General features: G+C 44.1%; 1 protein-coding gene across 1 annotated transcript; it reads left to right on the forward strand.

Annotated features, from left to right (window-relative positions):
* The first annotated feature begins 639 nt into the window (after positions 1-639).
* On the forward strand, positions 640-12039 carry DES (desmin). The gene is made up of 9 exons (XM_070956703.1): positions 640-1256; positions 4585-4645; positions 5540-5635; positions 6526-6687; positions 6817-6942; positions 7339-7559; positions 8309-8352; positions 10281-10363; positions 10721-12039. The coding sequence occupies exons 1-9, from the start codon at positions 703-705 to the stop codon at positions 10760-10762; spliced, it is 1389 nt and encodes a 462-aa protein (XP_070812804.1). The 5' UTR covers positions 640-702; the 3' UTR covers positions 10763-12039.
* Positions 12040-16565: the final 4526 nt, after the last annotated feature.

Below are 16565 nucleotides of genomic sequence, written 5' to 3' on the forward strand. Positions count from 1 at the left end.
TCCAGGACAGGATAGGCACTAGCTGTCATCACTTTGTAGTTAGGAAATGGCTGCGGAGCTCCTGTGTTCCATTCCTTAGACTTGAGCTATGCGTAGCTTCACTGGGATTCTGCTTTTCTGGGAAAATTTTATTCAGTGTCTTTTATAAATACTTCTCAGATTGGCTTCACTTCAGGGTGGGAGAGCTTGTTGGCCTGGGATATCTTTGTGTCTGTGCACACTCTGCATGGATTGTAGGAGGTTTATTTCTTTGGTTTTGGAGGACTATAAATGCCCCCTAATACATCTGCTCTCTTCTGCCTTGTACATCAATCTCTGTCCCACCCGCTTTCCAAATATAGTTTTCTATATCCCCTTCTTGCTTCTCCTTCATATCTCTTAACCATCATCATCCTCTCTGGAGCTCTGAGTCAATTTCTAGGCCTACTCCTGGGAAAGGACCAGCTGCAGTTGCCAAGCAGTACCAAAAAAGTGTCTGAGTCCGGTGATTATTTTCTGGCTGCTGCCATCTATCTCCCTCCTCCCTTACTCAACAGAGGAATCCACAGCTGTTCCAAACTGGGAGAGGAGAAGGAGGGGGCTGTTGGATGATGATGTCAAGACTCAGGGATACAAATAGGCAGAGCTCCGGCTGTCGTCCCAACTCTGTCTTCTCACCCAGAGTAGCTGCTGCCTTCCTGCCTGTCCCACCGAGCTGCCACCATGAGCTTCTCCACCCAGAGGGTTTCCTCGTACCGCCGTACTTTCGGCGGGACAGCTGCCCCTTCCTTCCCATCCCCTTCTTTTCCAAGGGCTTCCTTCGGCACCAAGGGCTCTTCTGCCAGCTCCGTCTCCTCTCGGGTATACCAAGTGTCCCGTAGTGCTGCAGTGCCCACCCTTTCTAGCTTCCGTGGAAGCTACTCGGCCCCGCTGCGTTCGGCCTATCAAGGTGCCGGCGAGGTCCTCGACTTCTCCCTAGCTGATGCCATGAACCAGGAATTCCTGCAAACCCGTACGAATGAGAAAGTGGAGCTGCAGGAGCTCAATGACCGCTTCGCCAATTACATTGAGAAGGTCCGTTTCCTGGAGCAGCAGAATGCCATCATGGTGGCTGAAGTCAATCGACTCAAGGGCAAGGAGCCCACACGCATCGCCGAGATGTATGAGGAAGAGCTGAGGGAGCTGAGGCGCCAGGTGGAGGTGCTGACCAACCAGCGAGCGCGGGTGGATGTGGAGAGGGACAATCTGATAGATGATCTCCAGAAGCTGAAGCAGAGGTGAGACTGAGGCCCATGACTTGCTAACTTGTTATTTTTTTCCTCTAAGCTCATCCCTATTTATGTTGATCTGTAAATTTGAAGTTTCTTCCTAGTCATGAACAGGTACAACTCTTCCTTGACCAGAGATGGAGGAAACAGGAAAGGGTAATGCAAATCACAGCCAGAGAGAGTGGTCTGCCAGCCCTGACCTTCCAAACAGCAATGGAAAAACTCTCTTATCAAATGTCATATTTGCCAGGCCCTGGGTAAATGGCACTGAGCAACTTTCACCTTGAAGTTGCAAACTTCTTGTGCTCTAACCTGAAATTGCCATCACAAATAGTAAGAGATATTCTATCTCACTGGGCCCAACAAAATCTATTCTTTGAATAAGGCTCAGAATGTGTCCAGTGACGTTCCTCTCCTTATAAACCTTTCCATCTTTAGAAACTTAAGAAAGCTTTTGAGGGTTAAAATGACCATCCTGAAGAGAAACGCTAGTGTCTGAAAACCTAGCACAGGATTTAAGTCTGCTGAGAAAATATTTGTGAGGTTTATTTTGGCACAGGGATGCGTGCTGGTTCAGAAATCAGTAGTAAGGCCACCAATCTCTGCCTTTTTAGAAAAATTGGATTAAAAGACTAAATTATACTTGTCAAACATCTTGTTTGGATTTGGACCTTATAGAAAATTACACATGTAATTTTATTTATGCAGGGAGTGGATGACTTCCTTATCAAACACTGGGATTCGGTTCTAATGGGGGGAGGGGTATCTTTAGTTTAATTCCATACCAGTTAGGTCTGCTTTTTCCTTTTCAGTTACACAGGGGGTGGGTTGGGGTGGGGTGGGAGGTGTAATACTCTAAACAATTGTTTGCAAGTTCTTGTCAGATCAACTCTTGACTTCTTATGGTAGAGTGAGGATGACTTATGGTTGCCTCTTTCCATGAGGTAGCTCTGATTTTTTCCTCCCCACATGATGTAAATTGTCTATTTATGTCCCAACTAAGTCCTTGACTAGTTCAGGATATATGTGCCACAAGCATATGAAGATCATCTATTTCTAGGAGTTTTTAAAGAGTTGAAATAAAGAAAAATGATATCCTGAAGATTAGAAAGAGGATGGATTTAAAACTTTTAAGTTAATTAGTTCCATGTGAGAGCCAGAAACCAATTTCCTTCTAGGGTTGCACATTAAATATATTAGCGGTTTAATAATAAAATCCCTCTTCTACAGTGCCTCCGTCGTACATTTTAAAAATGTACATTAAAGAGCTGATGCAGGTGTAGGTATCAAGATATTATCCAGCACATCTTCCAAGTCTATTAATCTTTGTTCCAGAACTTCTCTTCTAGTCATGAGGGGGGGAAAAAACTAGTTTCAGTTTATTAGGAAAAGTGATTCCCAATAAGTCATCCAATGATGGTCTTCACTGTATGTCAGCAAATTCTTCATAACCTCCTACAGTTTGTAATTACAGCTTTTGCAGCCCTAATGATCATCACTTGGCTTGACTTACATAATAGCTGGGTTCATAAATCATGCTAAGTCACGGTTTCCTTTCTCGGGAGGGTTCAGTAGTTGGGTTCACAGGATGTGCCCTGGCATACCTTGTAGTAGCAATGGAACAGGTTAATGCTAAAACAGGGGAGAGATGAGAATAATTGAACAATTTGGAGGAAAAAAATGGGCTATTCATTAGGAGGGCTTCTGGAAGGATAATCTCTAGGCTCTTACTCTGTGGCCAATCCTCTTGGAGGCTTCCTTTTTTCCTCCAGATTTAACTCCCTTGTGATTGACAGAGCACAAGTGGACTCTGCCAGAAGGGGGCAACAGCCAAATAGCAAAGCAGGAAGTGCATATAGCTAAGAGAGGAAAAATTCAGGCAAAGAAATCCAGGGGCCAAAGTCTTTCAATCAGATATTTATTTTATTCATTAATTAAATTTGTAAGCCACCTATTTCATTAGCCAATGTGATTCTGAGTAGCTCCGAGTACACTAAAAACACAAATATATCATTCGAATGGTCTCCTGGAACTGTGAGCAGATCTCTGCACTGAATTGGGGAAATCATCATTTTAGTTGTTGGTTCTTTATAGCATATGCCAACTGTGATCTTTGGCTTCAGTGTTTAGCACTATGGAGAAGCAAAAAAAGAACTTCCTATTTAGTTTGGATTGTACCAAATTGAAAGTCCCAGACTTATAGCAATGTAGCAGATGGTATCACTTGTCCTTTTCTTGTGCTCTTTCCCACCAAACCACATAAAAAGAAATGGAAGTGGCTACCAAACAGCCTCTCCTAATTTGGGGTCCTTAAGATCTGGGGAACCATATCTCCCAGCATCCACGTCAACATCAGGAGGCATGGGGTAGGGTCAAGCTGATGAAAAAGTTCCTATACAGAAGACTGCCTCTGCAGCTTTATCACCAGATGTCAACAGCCTGAACTAACAACTGTTGTAATTGTAGGCTCCTATCTAGTTTAAGATGTCAGGAACTTGGACAATTTAGAACTGAAGGTTTGTGGGTGCTGTGTTTATAAACACAAAAATACATAAATATGGACACAATAGTTGAGAATATGGAAACTAGAACTCTAGGGCCATGATTCACTAACTTCAGTGTCCAAATCCTGAAGCTGAGCCTTTCCCAACGTCAAACCCCACAGAAATATTAGATTACCGTTTCAATTTCTTCAGCCACTACAAACAATGACAATCCCAGCTGATTGTGATAAAACCTTACAATACCAAATTCTTAATATCCTCTATATGAGGGGGCGGGGGAGACTGGACTTGTGTAATGCTACACTAATCCCGTGTCAAAATACCTGGAAGACAGATCCTGAATTTCAGCATCTTGGTAGCTTTCCGCCTGTCTCCCAATGCCTTATATATCTTTCATATTGGGTCATCTCCAGAATCCCAGACAGGAGGACATCCCAAAAGTTTTCATGCTGCTTCTTTGCAAGCCTCTGGCTCCTGCTCTAGCTTTTCTCATTAGAGCAAAGCTGTGCTACCCTAAAAGGGAAGGGGGAGTAAGCATTATCCATCAGTGAGCTCATGCCTTTGTGCTTAAGGCTTTGACTAAAACAGGCAATGAGAGGCCATGTTCTTGCTCCATTCCCAACCTGGCCAGCAGCCAGATCCCACCCCTTTCCCTTGGAATGCAGGAGAATTGCCTGTTCCTGATGTATATCTTACTAAAGTGGGAGCGTGTCAGAGGTTTAGGGTGAAGCACTGGCCTTGACTTCTAAAGCATGAGAAAGGCAATGCTGTTTATAGACCATTGAGTGATTTTCCAGTCTGCCCAATGCTCATTTTTCTGCCCTTTTTCAAAGGTTGCAAGAGGAGATTCATCTTAAAGAAGAAGCAGAAAACAACCTAGCTGCTTTCAGAGCTGTAAGTCCAAACGTTTCCTCCAGTGTGTCTGGGAAAATGAGGAAAAGATTTGTGAAATAGTAGAAAGGGAATATCACTTGGCATATTTAAAAGTGCATGCTTAGCTTTCTTTTGCCCCTTCGTTTCTGAGAAGACATACTGTGTCTTTCCCCTCCACCTATTAGCACTTCCTCAGATCTTTTCCAAAGTGGTAGACAATTGGCACTTGGATTTAAAAATATAAGGGATTATTAGGATTATAGTTAAGACAAGATTTCTGGAGAACATCAAGTTGCCAACCTTCTATAACCCCTTTTGAATAATTGCAACGCCCACTACTCTGTCGTCTATAACGTTGTGCAACCTAGGTGCATATGAACTTTTTTCGTGTCGCTAGAATATTTAGAATATTCTAAATGATATGATGTTTTGAGTCATTCATAATAGGATCTATATGCCACAGGGAGTTGCCACAGGGAGTTTAAGTGCTACTTCAGGGATTCATACAATGGAGCAGCATTTACCCTGCATTTCAAGGAATTTGGAGTTGAGATTCAGGCAACTGCTCTGCCATTGTCATGGTTGCCAGAATCTGGAGTGATGTTAGAAAATGTTAGTAGCCCTTTTGTTCAAGGAGCATTTGAATTGGTTCAGTTGGGGTCCTTCCCACTCATTTCCTGGGCTTCCAGAACTTCCAGTATTGTTTTCATTGGCCAGATTCCCAGATGTTGTCAGTCAAAAATCAGAGGTGGGGGGGAGGGGGCTCAACCTCTCGGGCCTTTTCAGGAGCACACAGTTAAATGGCAGTTAAGCTCATTTCCCTATTCAGTGAAGTTGTGCTCTTTTAATGAGGACCAACCTCCTGAGTCTATTATTACTGCTGAGGTCATGCTCCTTCTTTCTCTGCCATTACAGGATGTTGATGCAGCCACTCTGGCCCGTCTTGACTTGGAAAGGCGTATCGAGTCATTGCAGGAAGAAATCGCTTTCCTCAAAAAAGTGCATGAAGAAGTAAGCAGCTGTCTTGTACTTGTGACTTAGTACTTCTCAAAATGATGGCTTCGAGAATGGAAGGAGGGGTGGAGCTGTTGAAGGGGGTGGAGAGGATCAAGCCCAGAATGTAAGCCATAATAGCAGCTTTAATTGAAAAAAAAAAAAGATGATATCAAGTATCAAAGGTTTCACGTCATCAGGCCAGCCTTCTCCTGCTAGTTTGCATCACGCTTTGGTAGGATGGCACAAAGTTTCCTAACATGTTGGGCAAACCCTACCAACGCGTGATGTAAACCAAGCTAGTGTTATTCGTTTTGGGTTCTGTAAGACATGGTGCCTATGGAGCGGGAGCTGATGTGATGGACTAAAGTGAAGCAGCAGTTTCCCAGGAAGGAGGGAGCACATTTCAAAAAGGGTGGTGATAAGGAGACAAAAAGCAGCCCAGCCCAGAGCTGGATAAGAGACAGAGAAAGAGAGTCAGGCTAGTCACTCCCTAGAATCTCCCAGGGTGTATCAATTAAGGCGAAAGTAGGAAGGGTTTAGTGTGTCAAGATTCTATCTATTGTGTGTAAGCAAATAAAGAAGCGAACTCTGGCTGAATGTCCTTCTTGGGTTTAGCCTGATAGGTTCAGTGTGTTGTATGAACTCAGGGAACTGGCTTAATTTAGTAACCCAATGATTTAATCCACCATAGATCAGTGTTTCCTGTGAAATAGTTTATAACTTCCTGAAAGATCATGTTGGGCAAGGTTTTGTCACAACTGAAAGCCTTCTTTTGCAATTCGATGGTTCCCGATATTTTTGAGTACAAGGACTTTTGTGCCTAACCAGTATGGATTAGGGAAGGTGGCTAGTAAGCCTCTCCCTACTGTATTGGCTTGATGGTACACTCTTTGTGATTTCTCCAGGAAATTAGAGAATTGCAATCCCAGCTACAAGAGCAACAAATCCAGGTGGAGATGGACGTGTCAAAGCCAGATCTGACCGCAGCACTGCGTGACATCCGTGCCCAGTATGAGAATATTGCTGCAAAGAACATATCAGAAGCAGAGGAATGGTACAAGTCTAAGGTAGGGAGAAAGAGCAGCGGCACTTGGCTAAAATACTGGGGATGACTGGAGTTAAGTTTTCACTCATGGGATTTACTCGTATTAATCCACATTTGTGTTTTCATCTGCTCTTCCTCCCTCTACGTACAGGTGTCTGACTTGACTCAGGCAGCAAATAAAAACAATGATGCCATTCGCCAAGCCAAGCAGGAGATGATGGAGTACCGGCATCAAATCCAGTCATTCACCTGTGAGATTGATGCGCTCAAGGGCACGGTGAGTGAGCTGCCACGCCAGATTAATCATGGAGTCAGATTCAGAATACTGGACTTTGCATTTCCCTGCGCTCATTGATACAAATGCAAGGGAAGCATGGAGAAAGCAAACTGCCCAGGGTTTTGCACAGCTGTCAGACGGAAAGGTCATTCATAATCTCTGAGGGAAACTGACAGAAGTTCTGTTTAATATAGAGAAAGTTCCATGGCCAGCTGAAGATCCTCATGTAGGCTGCCTGGTAAAATCTCAGCCTGTGGTCTTGACCAACAATCTCTTATGTCCCTTGAATGGACAGGAGGGGTGTGTGTCTTTTTTATATTCAACAAAAAGGGGGGGGAAGGCTAGAAATCTCCTCCTTTCTTTCTCCTCACTTGCTTTCCTCTTTTTGACTTCCAGAATGACTCTCTGATGAGGCAGATGAGAGAGATGGAGGAGCGCTATGCTGGTGAGGCAGGCAATTACCAGGACACAATCCAGAGGCTTGAAGAGGAGATCAGGCATTTGAAGGATGAGATGGCACGGCACCTGCGCGAGTACCAGGACCTGCTCAATGTCAAGATGGCTCTTGACGTTGAGATTGCCACTTACCGCAAGCTGCTGGAGGGTGAAGAGAGCAGGTGAGCATTATCCGCAAGACTACGTGTCTTGTAAAGGTAACTGCTTAAGTCCATTAAAGTTGACAGATGGTTTGTGGGGGGGGGGTTGTACTGATGGAATAATAGCAGGTTTTTACACTGATTGTGAAGCCTTAGCCTATTACTGCCACACAATATTCTACTGCAATTCTGGAATGAGTTCAGACACCTCACGAGGCCAAAAAGTGGCTTTCTTGGTTTGGTTTATTGTGAGAATTCAATCTTTGCTGTGGCTTTGGGTGTTGAACCTAGCCTGTTTATGTGAGAAACACCTAGAAAAAGAGACGTGGCTTATCACAGAATCTGAACTCTGCCTTTGTGCTTGGTGACAGCAAAAGAATAACAAAGAAAGAAATACATCCTTCTGTTGTGACAGTTAGGAAAGAAATAGACCAGTGAATCTCTTGCAGTTATTTTTTTTTCCTTTTGGCTGAGCAGTGTGGACTAGTGGGACTTACATTTTGCAATAATGCTGAATTTGCATGAAGATGCAATTTTAGAATTACAACAAGAAAACTAGAAACAACACTTCAGTATGCAAGCCAGAAGAATACAATTAGTTCAAATTTAAGTGTTTTTTTTTAAAAAAAAGGACCATAAAGGGTAATGATGGTTCTTGGGGGGGGGGGGGCTGCTATAAAACAGGAAATCTGAAAGCAGAAAAGAAAAGACAAGGTTATTTTAACCTTCCTTTCCCTTCCCTCCCCCCCCCTTTTTTTTTTTTTTTACAGAATTTCACTGCCCATTCAAACTTTTTCTGCCATTAACTTCCGAGGTAAGTGACCTGGATCTGGTCTACGTAGTTAAAGGGATCTATGGGCATGCAAATCACGTGGGATATTTTGTAATGCTAACGATGGAGCAGAAACAGAGGAAAGCCCATTCCCAAGGTTCACTAGAGAACGGTGATTCAAATGAGGATGGAATTACGTGTTTCATGCCTATCTATAATCTGTTCTGCTTATTCCTGAATAAAATGTTTTTGGAAAGAAAATGTGGTTTTAAAGGATGACATTTAGAGGAAAGGGAGAAAGAGATTGCTTTTCAATTAAAGACGGTGCCCTTCCCTCTATGTATTTATATTATTTATCAAATTTAGAAACTGCCCATCTCACTCACAGAGCCACTTTCTGAGACCAGAACCCTCCCTCCCTCCCTCCCTCCCACCTCTCTGCCTCGCCAACTTTCCTTCTTGCCCTGGAGTTCCTGAAATGGACCTGCAATGACAAATATATCTGAAACCCCACAACTGCAAGAAGGAAGGCCAGGTTCAGAACAAACACTCAGTCAAAGGAAGGATTATACATCACAGTCTACCTTCCATTCCAAACCAGTCTCACCTAAAGTTGTTTTTCTCTACAGTTAGTTCTTCAGGGGGTGAGTGTAGGAATTGGCGGTGAAATCCAAATTTTTTTACTACCAGTTCTGTGGGCGTGGCTTGGTGGGCGTGGCATGGCATGGCTTGGTGGGCATGGCTTGGTGGGCATGGCAGGGGAAGGATACTGAAAAAATCTCCATTCCCACTCCACTCCAGGGGAAGGATATTGCAAAATTTCCATTCCTACTTCACTCTGGAGCCAGCCAGAGGTGGTATATGCCCGTTCTCCAAACTAATCAAAATTTCCGCTACCGGTTCTCCGAACTGCTCAAAATTTCTGCTACCAGTTCTCCAGAACCTGTCAGAACCTGCTGGTACCAGGCATAATATGTAGTTCTATCCAGAAATGTGTCAGCACTTCAAGCTGCTTTTACTCTGGTGCTGACATAAGAAGGAGAAGCGGAGGCGTCTGGAAAGGGACGTTTGACTTTTTACCTACTTATTTTCCCTGGAGATAATATCCCCTAGGAGATGGGATGGGAGGGGGAATTTCCTTTGAGCTGGAGCAGTAGATTAGGGATAGAGTGACTTGGAAGATGGCCAATGAGTGCAGAGGAGTGGGGAAAGGAAAGGGAGGGTTTTGGTCAGGAAGTCAGTGTTGGCTGCGATGGAGTCAGAGTTAGAATGTCGTGCTTAATAAATGGGAGTTTTTCATCAAAGACTTTGTTTGAAATGCAATTTATCTGAGACGACCTTGAAACCTGACAAAATGTTTAAATGAGCTGAATGAGTCCATCTCTCAAGTTTCTTTCTAACGTGTGTTGGGTGAGACACCAGAAACAGAGTCTACTGTATTAAGAAATGCAACACAATGAATATTATAAACATACACACCACTAACAAAACCAAACAGGATAGCTACTACTTTCTCAGCATTGCATCAAAACAAGAATAAGCTCTTTCTCTTGTGTCCAAAAAGAATCTTATAAAGGCTATAAAAGATAATGGCAACCAAGCCTACGGTAAATATTATAGCTGCGGTAATTCTAGTTCTGAATTCAAGCTCTGTTTTGATGCTGTGATGCCAAATCTAGTAGAACTGAAGAACATCTTGGAAGATCGCTTTATTTTGTCATAAATGCTCATTGTATTACATAGACTGTTCAGTTAGATTGGCAAGAGCAGGTGTGGGGTGCATGTGTATCAGGGACATGGGGTGAACATGATACCTATCTCCTCTTAAGTCTTGGTGTGAGCAAGTGATGGAAAACAGTGAGCCTGGAACATCCCTAGCCACAGAGCAAATTCTCCCAATGCTGTTTTCTCCCATGAAATGCATGCCATTGTGCACCCATTATCAAGTGATGCTTCTTTCTGTCCTACAGAGACCAGCCCAGAGCAGAGGAGCTCTGAGGTCCATACCAAAAAAACAGTGACCATCAAAACTATCGAGACACGTGATGGGGAGGTAAGCTGACAGTGAGCACTGATGAAAACCAGAAGGGTTAGCAACACTGCTGCCCAATAGAAAAACCCCAGGAAAAAATCAATAAAGCTCGTCTGTCATTCCTTACTATTATGGAGCAGGGGGAACATTCTGAGAACAGCTCACCCTCTTGGTGTGAGCCTTACTGAGAATAAGGAACGGGAGATGCATCTGAAGGAACATAGCCGGATGTAGTTGTCTTCCTTATTCTTCTGTCCCGACAAAGCAGAAATAGGGAAGCCAATGGCGGGAACAAGCAAAGGCCCCACCTGATCGGGAGAAGGCCCAGGAAGGTGGGACTTAGGGCTTTCCTTAACTGAAATCTCTGTCTTTCTCCAGGTGGTCAGCGAAGCCACGCAGCAACAGCATGAAATGCTGTAGGTCTTGTAACTCCCAGAGCGACGTGGCCCATCTCAACCCTCTCCTTCTCGTGTGCAAAAAATCAGGGGATGCCGGTTCCCACACCTTCTCCCTCACACCCCTTTTCTAAGAGCGTCACTGGAGAACCTCACCCGCTCAACTGAATGTACAAGAAGCCTTCTGTTCCCCAAAGCCTCTCTCCTTTGGCTCCCTTTCTGCCTTTCCTTGCCTTTCCTTGCCTTTCCTTTCCTTTCCTTTCCTTTCCTTTCCTTTCCTTTCCTTTCCCTGCCCTTTGGCAGGAGGAGGGCAGAAAGAGAGGTGCAGCTCTGTGTGTATGTGTGTGTGTGTGTGTGTGTGTGTGTATGTGCGGTACGTGCATGCATGTGCTAGAGGCAAGGCTTCCTGCCCCTGTACAGGGTCTGGCCGTTGCCTGAAAAGAAAACTCTCATCTGCCTTTACATGGTCACACGTGCCCTGAGCCACATATGTGTGTGCTCTGATAGTTATGTGTAGTTAACAACCCCAACCCGACTGTGGGTCCCTGCCCCTTCTGGGTCCTTCTGCTGCAGCAGTAATGAGAGCTACCTGCAGGCCATGCACAGACAGAGGAAAGGGGAGGACGTGTGAGCATAGCCCAGAGAATGAGGCTGAGTCACCTGCCCAGTCTTGCCTCCGGGACCAAAGCCACAGACTTGCCCCTACCCTCAGGGAGCAGGACTCCTTGCTTGTGGGTGGGTGATGCTTGTATCTCTAAGCCCAGTGCCCTGTCCCTTTTGCTATGCTACTGAAGCTCTGTTGGACAAGGTTTTTCCCCTTCCTGTCTTGGGGGTTTCCTACAAGTGTAGGCTAGGGTGCTAGGAAAATTAGGAGCAAGTGAGTGAGGCCTCTTAGAGTAGAAGGTTTGGGCCCAGAAGGGGACAAGCCCTCCCACATTCCTGCTGTGAAGTAAAGCTCCTAATTTGGGAGGTGGGATATAAAGGCCACCAAGGAGAGAAGCAACATGCCAGGGGCAATGCACCCACTAGTGCCAGCTTCTCTGCCTGGAGTATGATCCCTTGCCACATCCCAAATCTGTCCCACAGGGACTGCTGAAAGGCCTGCAAAAGATTGTGTAGAAGAGAAGGAACTGGCAGGTGATCAGGTGATGGAGAGGGAGAGAGCAAGCAAAGAACAGTTGGTAATTGTGAATGAATGGAGAGAGAGAGAGAGGACATGGAGAGAGAATGAATACTCCTAGCCCTGCACCCCCAACACATACTGGTCCTGCAAAGAGATCAATAAAACTATGCAGCACAAAACTGGTTGTGTATATGTTCTTCCTTTGCTGGCTCTGGCAGAGCAAATCTGACTCAATTTAATCACATACTGAGGAGAAGGAGAAAGGAAAAGAAGGAGATATGAAGAAAAGGAAAAGGAGGAAGGAGAGAGAAGGAAAAAGAGAAGGAGAAGGAGAGTTTGTGTGGTTCCAAGAGATGTCTATGCTTTGTATAGCAGAGGCATTTCTAATGTGTCCTGCTTCTCTTCCATTTTGGTGGCATGCTTTTCATTATCCCTAGTTTACTCCAGGCACCCTCCTATTTGCCATACTCTTCTGTCCACAGCGGCATTTTGGAAATGTGCTACCACCACAGTCCCTCATATACGGAAGGGCCTCCTGTACAGATTCTGCTTGGCACTGGCTTCAAAACCCAGCCTCTTAATGGTGCTACAGATAGGAGAAGGGGCACTTAAAAGTTCTGCTCTTTGCTCTTCAGCTATTAAAGAGACATCAAGTGCAGTGGTGGAATTCAAATTTTTTTACTACCGGTTCTGTGGGCGTGGCTTGCTGGGCATGGTGTGGCTTGGGCATGGCAGGGAAAGGATACTGCAAAATCTCCATTCCCACCCCACTCTGGGGCCAGTCAGAAGTGGTATTTGCCAGTTCTCCGAACTACTCAAAATTTCCGCTACCGGTTCTCCAGAAACTGTCAGAACCTGCTAAATAGCACCCCTGATCAAGTGGTACCTAAATGTTGGTTCTCTATAGTAGACTTACATCCTCTTCAGCACCAGAAACATCCCGTGTAAGCCCAAAGAGATGGCAGCTTTGTTTCCGCATCAAATTTAAGTCTGTTTTAGCACAATCAAAACTTACCAGTGCTCTAGTCATGCACAGTCACACTAAATGTGCCCCAAATCACCATTTTAGAAATTGTGTCTTCATCCACGTTCTTTAGGAAGTGCCTACTATCTCATGAGACTCTGAGACTTAGAGATTACCGATAAGTGATAGACAAGGACCTATACAAATAAGATCTTTTAACTCATGTACATGTCCCTCTAACTGTAACTTGAAGATATTTTGCTAATTTGTATTTTAACAGCTTATGCTAAAATGTCTTCATTTTATTCCCAGCCCATATCTCAGGCTGGCTAGCTTCATATTTAGCTGATTTAGATGGGAAAGTAGTTTCCACCTTCTCTTGACACAAGCCTTGTTTCATGAATGATGCCTGGTGTTCAGACAGCCTGACTGAAGAAAATGAGTCAGAGGTAGGGGACTGCTCAGCTCCTATCGGATACAATAATCACATCCTGTGCTCTCTATTTGCAGGCCACTGCCCTGCATGACTATTTTGACTTCTGGACAGATATTTAAATTTAACAGATTAACAGAGTTGGAAGGGACCTTGCAGGTCATCTAGTCCAACCCCCTGCCCAAGCAGGAGACCCTACATCTGCCTCTACCTAGGATTGAACTCACAACCTCCTGATTGTGAGGTAAGAGCTCCACCTCTAGGCCACAGCCTGACTTCCACAGATAGCCAAATCATGTCATTAATCCAACTAAAATATCATTTTGCCATCTAGTGGTCGTCTGGATTTTGGAAGCAGAGTTATGGTAGCTGTATTCTCGATTTGTTTATTTAATCTGCTATGGGATTAATCAATTTGGTGGAATAAGGTGTAAAATGTAAAAAGAGCCTTGGTAGTACAGTGGTCTAAGGCACCCTGTTATTAAGATGGTTATTAAGACCAGCTGCCTGCATTTACTGCAGGTTCGAATCTCGCCAAGGCTCAAGGTTGACTCAGCCTTCCATCCTTTCTAAGGTAAGTAAATTGAGGACCCAGTTGTGGGGGCAATAAGCTGATTTTGTATAAATATACAAAAGGATGAAGGCTATTGCTGAGCACATTGTAAGCCGCCCTGAGTCTCCGGAGAAGGGCGGCATATAAATCAAATAAAAAATAAATAATTACCAAACTAGAAAACGGGAGACTATGAGTTCTAGTCCAGCCTTAGGCACAAAACAGCCAGGTGATTCTGAGCCAGTCACTCACTCTCAGCCCTAAAATGGAGGCAATGGCAAGTCATTTCTGAAATCTTGCCAAGAAAACAGCAGAATACTGACATGATGAAGGCACCAAAAGAACTTCAGAAATGGAGTTAGGTGATTTTTTTTTCAAAGGCATTCTCAATTTAAGGATTTTATGTATCCACAGAACTAAATTAAAGGAAATGGATGTCTTTGTATTTTAATTTTCTTTTTGCTTTATTCTTTTTTTTTTAAATTTAGTGCACCATCTCCTTGGACAAGATATAATAATATTAGGATTAAAAGAGAATCTTGAGAGTATTTTGCATATATTGCTTGATTTCACGCTTCACATTTTATTTAAGCATAGTTAACTAAATAAACTGGCATTGCACAATACTGCATATTAAGCCATGAACCATGATTTAAAAACAAAATAGCCAGGTTGGCACTACATGGTATGCCATCAGCAAACCAGATTAGGCTTGTTTAAGTACAGTTTGCTGAATAAAGGTTGCATCACATGCTAAACTGTAAAGCAGTATTTGCAAATTACAATGGTCGGTCTTAATATTAAACCAAAATCAAACCACATTATGGGTTAGTATGATGCATAAAGAGGGTGTGATGGCTCAGCAGTTAAAGACCCTGAGCTTGTCAGTTGGAAAGTTGATAGCCTGGGTTCAAGACCTGAGTGTAGTATGATTGGGTGAGCTCCCATCCTTGCCCCAAGGTCTGACTACCCAGCAGTTCAAAAGAATGAAAATGCGAGTAGGTAAATAGGTACCACTTTGGTGGGAAGGTAATAGTGTTCCGTGCGCACCGGCGTATAGTCAGGCTGGCCACATGACCACGGAAGTGTCTTTGGACAACACTGGCTCCCTCGGCTAGGAAATAGAGATGAGCATTGCCCCTAGAGCAGGGGTGAAATCCAGCAGGTTCTGACAGGTTCTGAAGAACCGGTAGCAGAAATTTTGAGTAGTTCAGAGAACAGGCAAATTCCACCTCTGACTGGCCCCAGGGTGGGGTGGGAATGGAGATTTTGCAATATCCTTCCCCTGGAATGGGGTGGGAATGGAGATTTTGCAATATCCTTCTCCTGCCACGCCCACCAAGCCATGCCCACAGAACCGGTAGTAAAAAAAAATTGGATTTCACCACTGCTCTAGAGTCGGACCAGACTGGACAAGGGAAACTTTACCTGTACCTTTTATGATGCATAAATCTAATATTGTACCTAGAATCCAAATTGAAGACCAATGCAGAGGTTTTAATATTAGTGCACTGACCACGGTTTGTAATTTACCTGTTGCATTTTATTTCACCAACTTCCTGCTTCCTTGTCTGTGTATAATACTTGAGCACCATAACCTTTCCCAGCTCTATTCAGCCACTTGAAAAGCAAAATTTCTCCTCTCCAGCAGATGGTAGCATTATTCAAATCATATTTCACGATCTAGTGGTAAAGCAACTTTTCTCTAGGCTGTAATTCCTGTTGGTTTGTCTTTTAATGGATAATGTCACAATGTTTTTTTTTTCTCCCTCCAAGCAATTCATAAGTCTCTCAGCTCTAAGGATTTGTGTGCAGAGCACAAAGCCCAAGACTGGAAATTCGTTATTGTGTCATTATGCCAAAGTTCATATACAACTCATCCTTTGTGTGACATGAGCGTCCTCCAGGATTTAGTTTTAGGCCAATTCTTTTGCAAAGTCGTGTCCGACCCATTGTGACCCCATGGACAATGTTCCTCCAGGTCTTCCTGTCCTCTACCATCCTCTGGAGTCCATTTAAGCTCCCAGCCAGTTCTACCAGACAACTTTTCTCATACTGGGTTTATCTTTTTCTCCCCCAGTTCCACTAGCTTGGAATCTTCCAAACTAGCCATCTCTCCCAGATCTTGTTAGCTTTTCTTACATATTATAAGCGTGCTGCTGCTCCAAAGAGCTACAGTGCTTGTGATCCAGGAAACTTCACGGCCAACTGTTGATTTGCATCCCTCTGTTTCAGAGGTTGGTTTCAACAGGTTCTGACCAGTTCTGGAGAACCGGTAGCGGAAATTTTGAGTAGTTCGGAGAACCGGTAGTAAAAATTCTGACTGGCCCCGTCCCCATCTATTCTCTGCCTCCCAAGTCCCAGCTGATTGGGAGGAAATGGAGATTTTACAGTATCTTTCTCCTGCCACGCCCACCAAGCCACGCCCACCAAGCCACACACACAGAACCGATAGTAAAAATTTTTGAAACCCACCACTGCTCTGTTTCCATGCAGAGATGGCCCAATTTTTTCTTCCTGGGTAATGGAGGTGATGATGGTCCCTTTCCTATCTTCTCCTCTCCTCTACACAAAAATTGAGCCAAGGCCGCCTTTATACATTTGACTTCAGAGCCCACCATCCTGCCTGCCTCGTCACCAGAATGCATGGACCTCTGTTGTCTAGAAGTGTGGTTGGCAGGATTCTCAATGTTCCATTTGCCCAAAAGAAAACTGATCCTGCATACCTCGGATCATATTTCTCTTTGTGACCTAA

Source organism: Pituophis catenifer, unplaced genomic scaffold (genome assembly GCF_029215685.1).
Source record: "Pituophis catenifer annectens isolate HBS135680 unplaced genomic scaffold, rPitCat1.0.hap2 SCAF_1, whole genome shotgun sequence".
Classification (NCBI taxonomy): Eukaryota; Metazoa; Chordata; class Lepidosauria; order Squamata; family Colubridae; genus Pituophis; species Pituophis catenifer.

What these genes read in the sequence shown, in the direction of transcription:
- DES (XM_070956703.1), top strand. Translation starts at nt 703, where the DNA reads ATGAGCTTCTCCACCCAGAGGGTTTCCTCGTACCGCCGTACTTTCGGC. An exon ending in TTGATGCGCTCAAGGGCACG is followed by an intron (nt 6,943 to 7,338) that starts GTGAGTGAGCTG and finishes TTTGACTTCCAG; the next exon opens with AATGACTCTCTGATGAGGCA. An exon ending in TTCTGCCATTAACTTCCGAG is followed by an intron (nt 8,353 to 10,280) that starts GTAAGTGACCTG and finishes TCTGTCCTACAG; the next exon opens with AGACCAGCCCAGAGCAGAGG.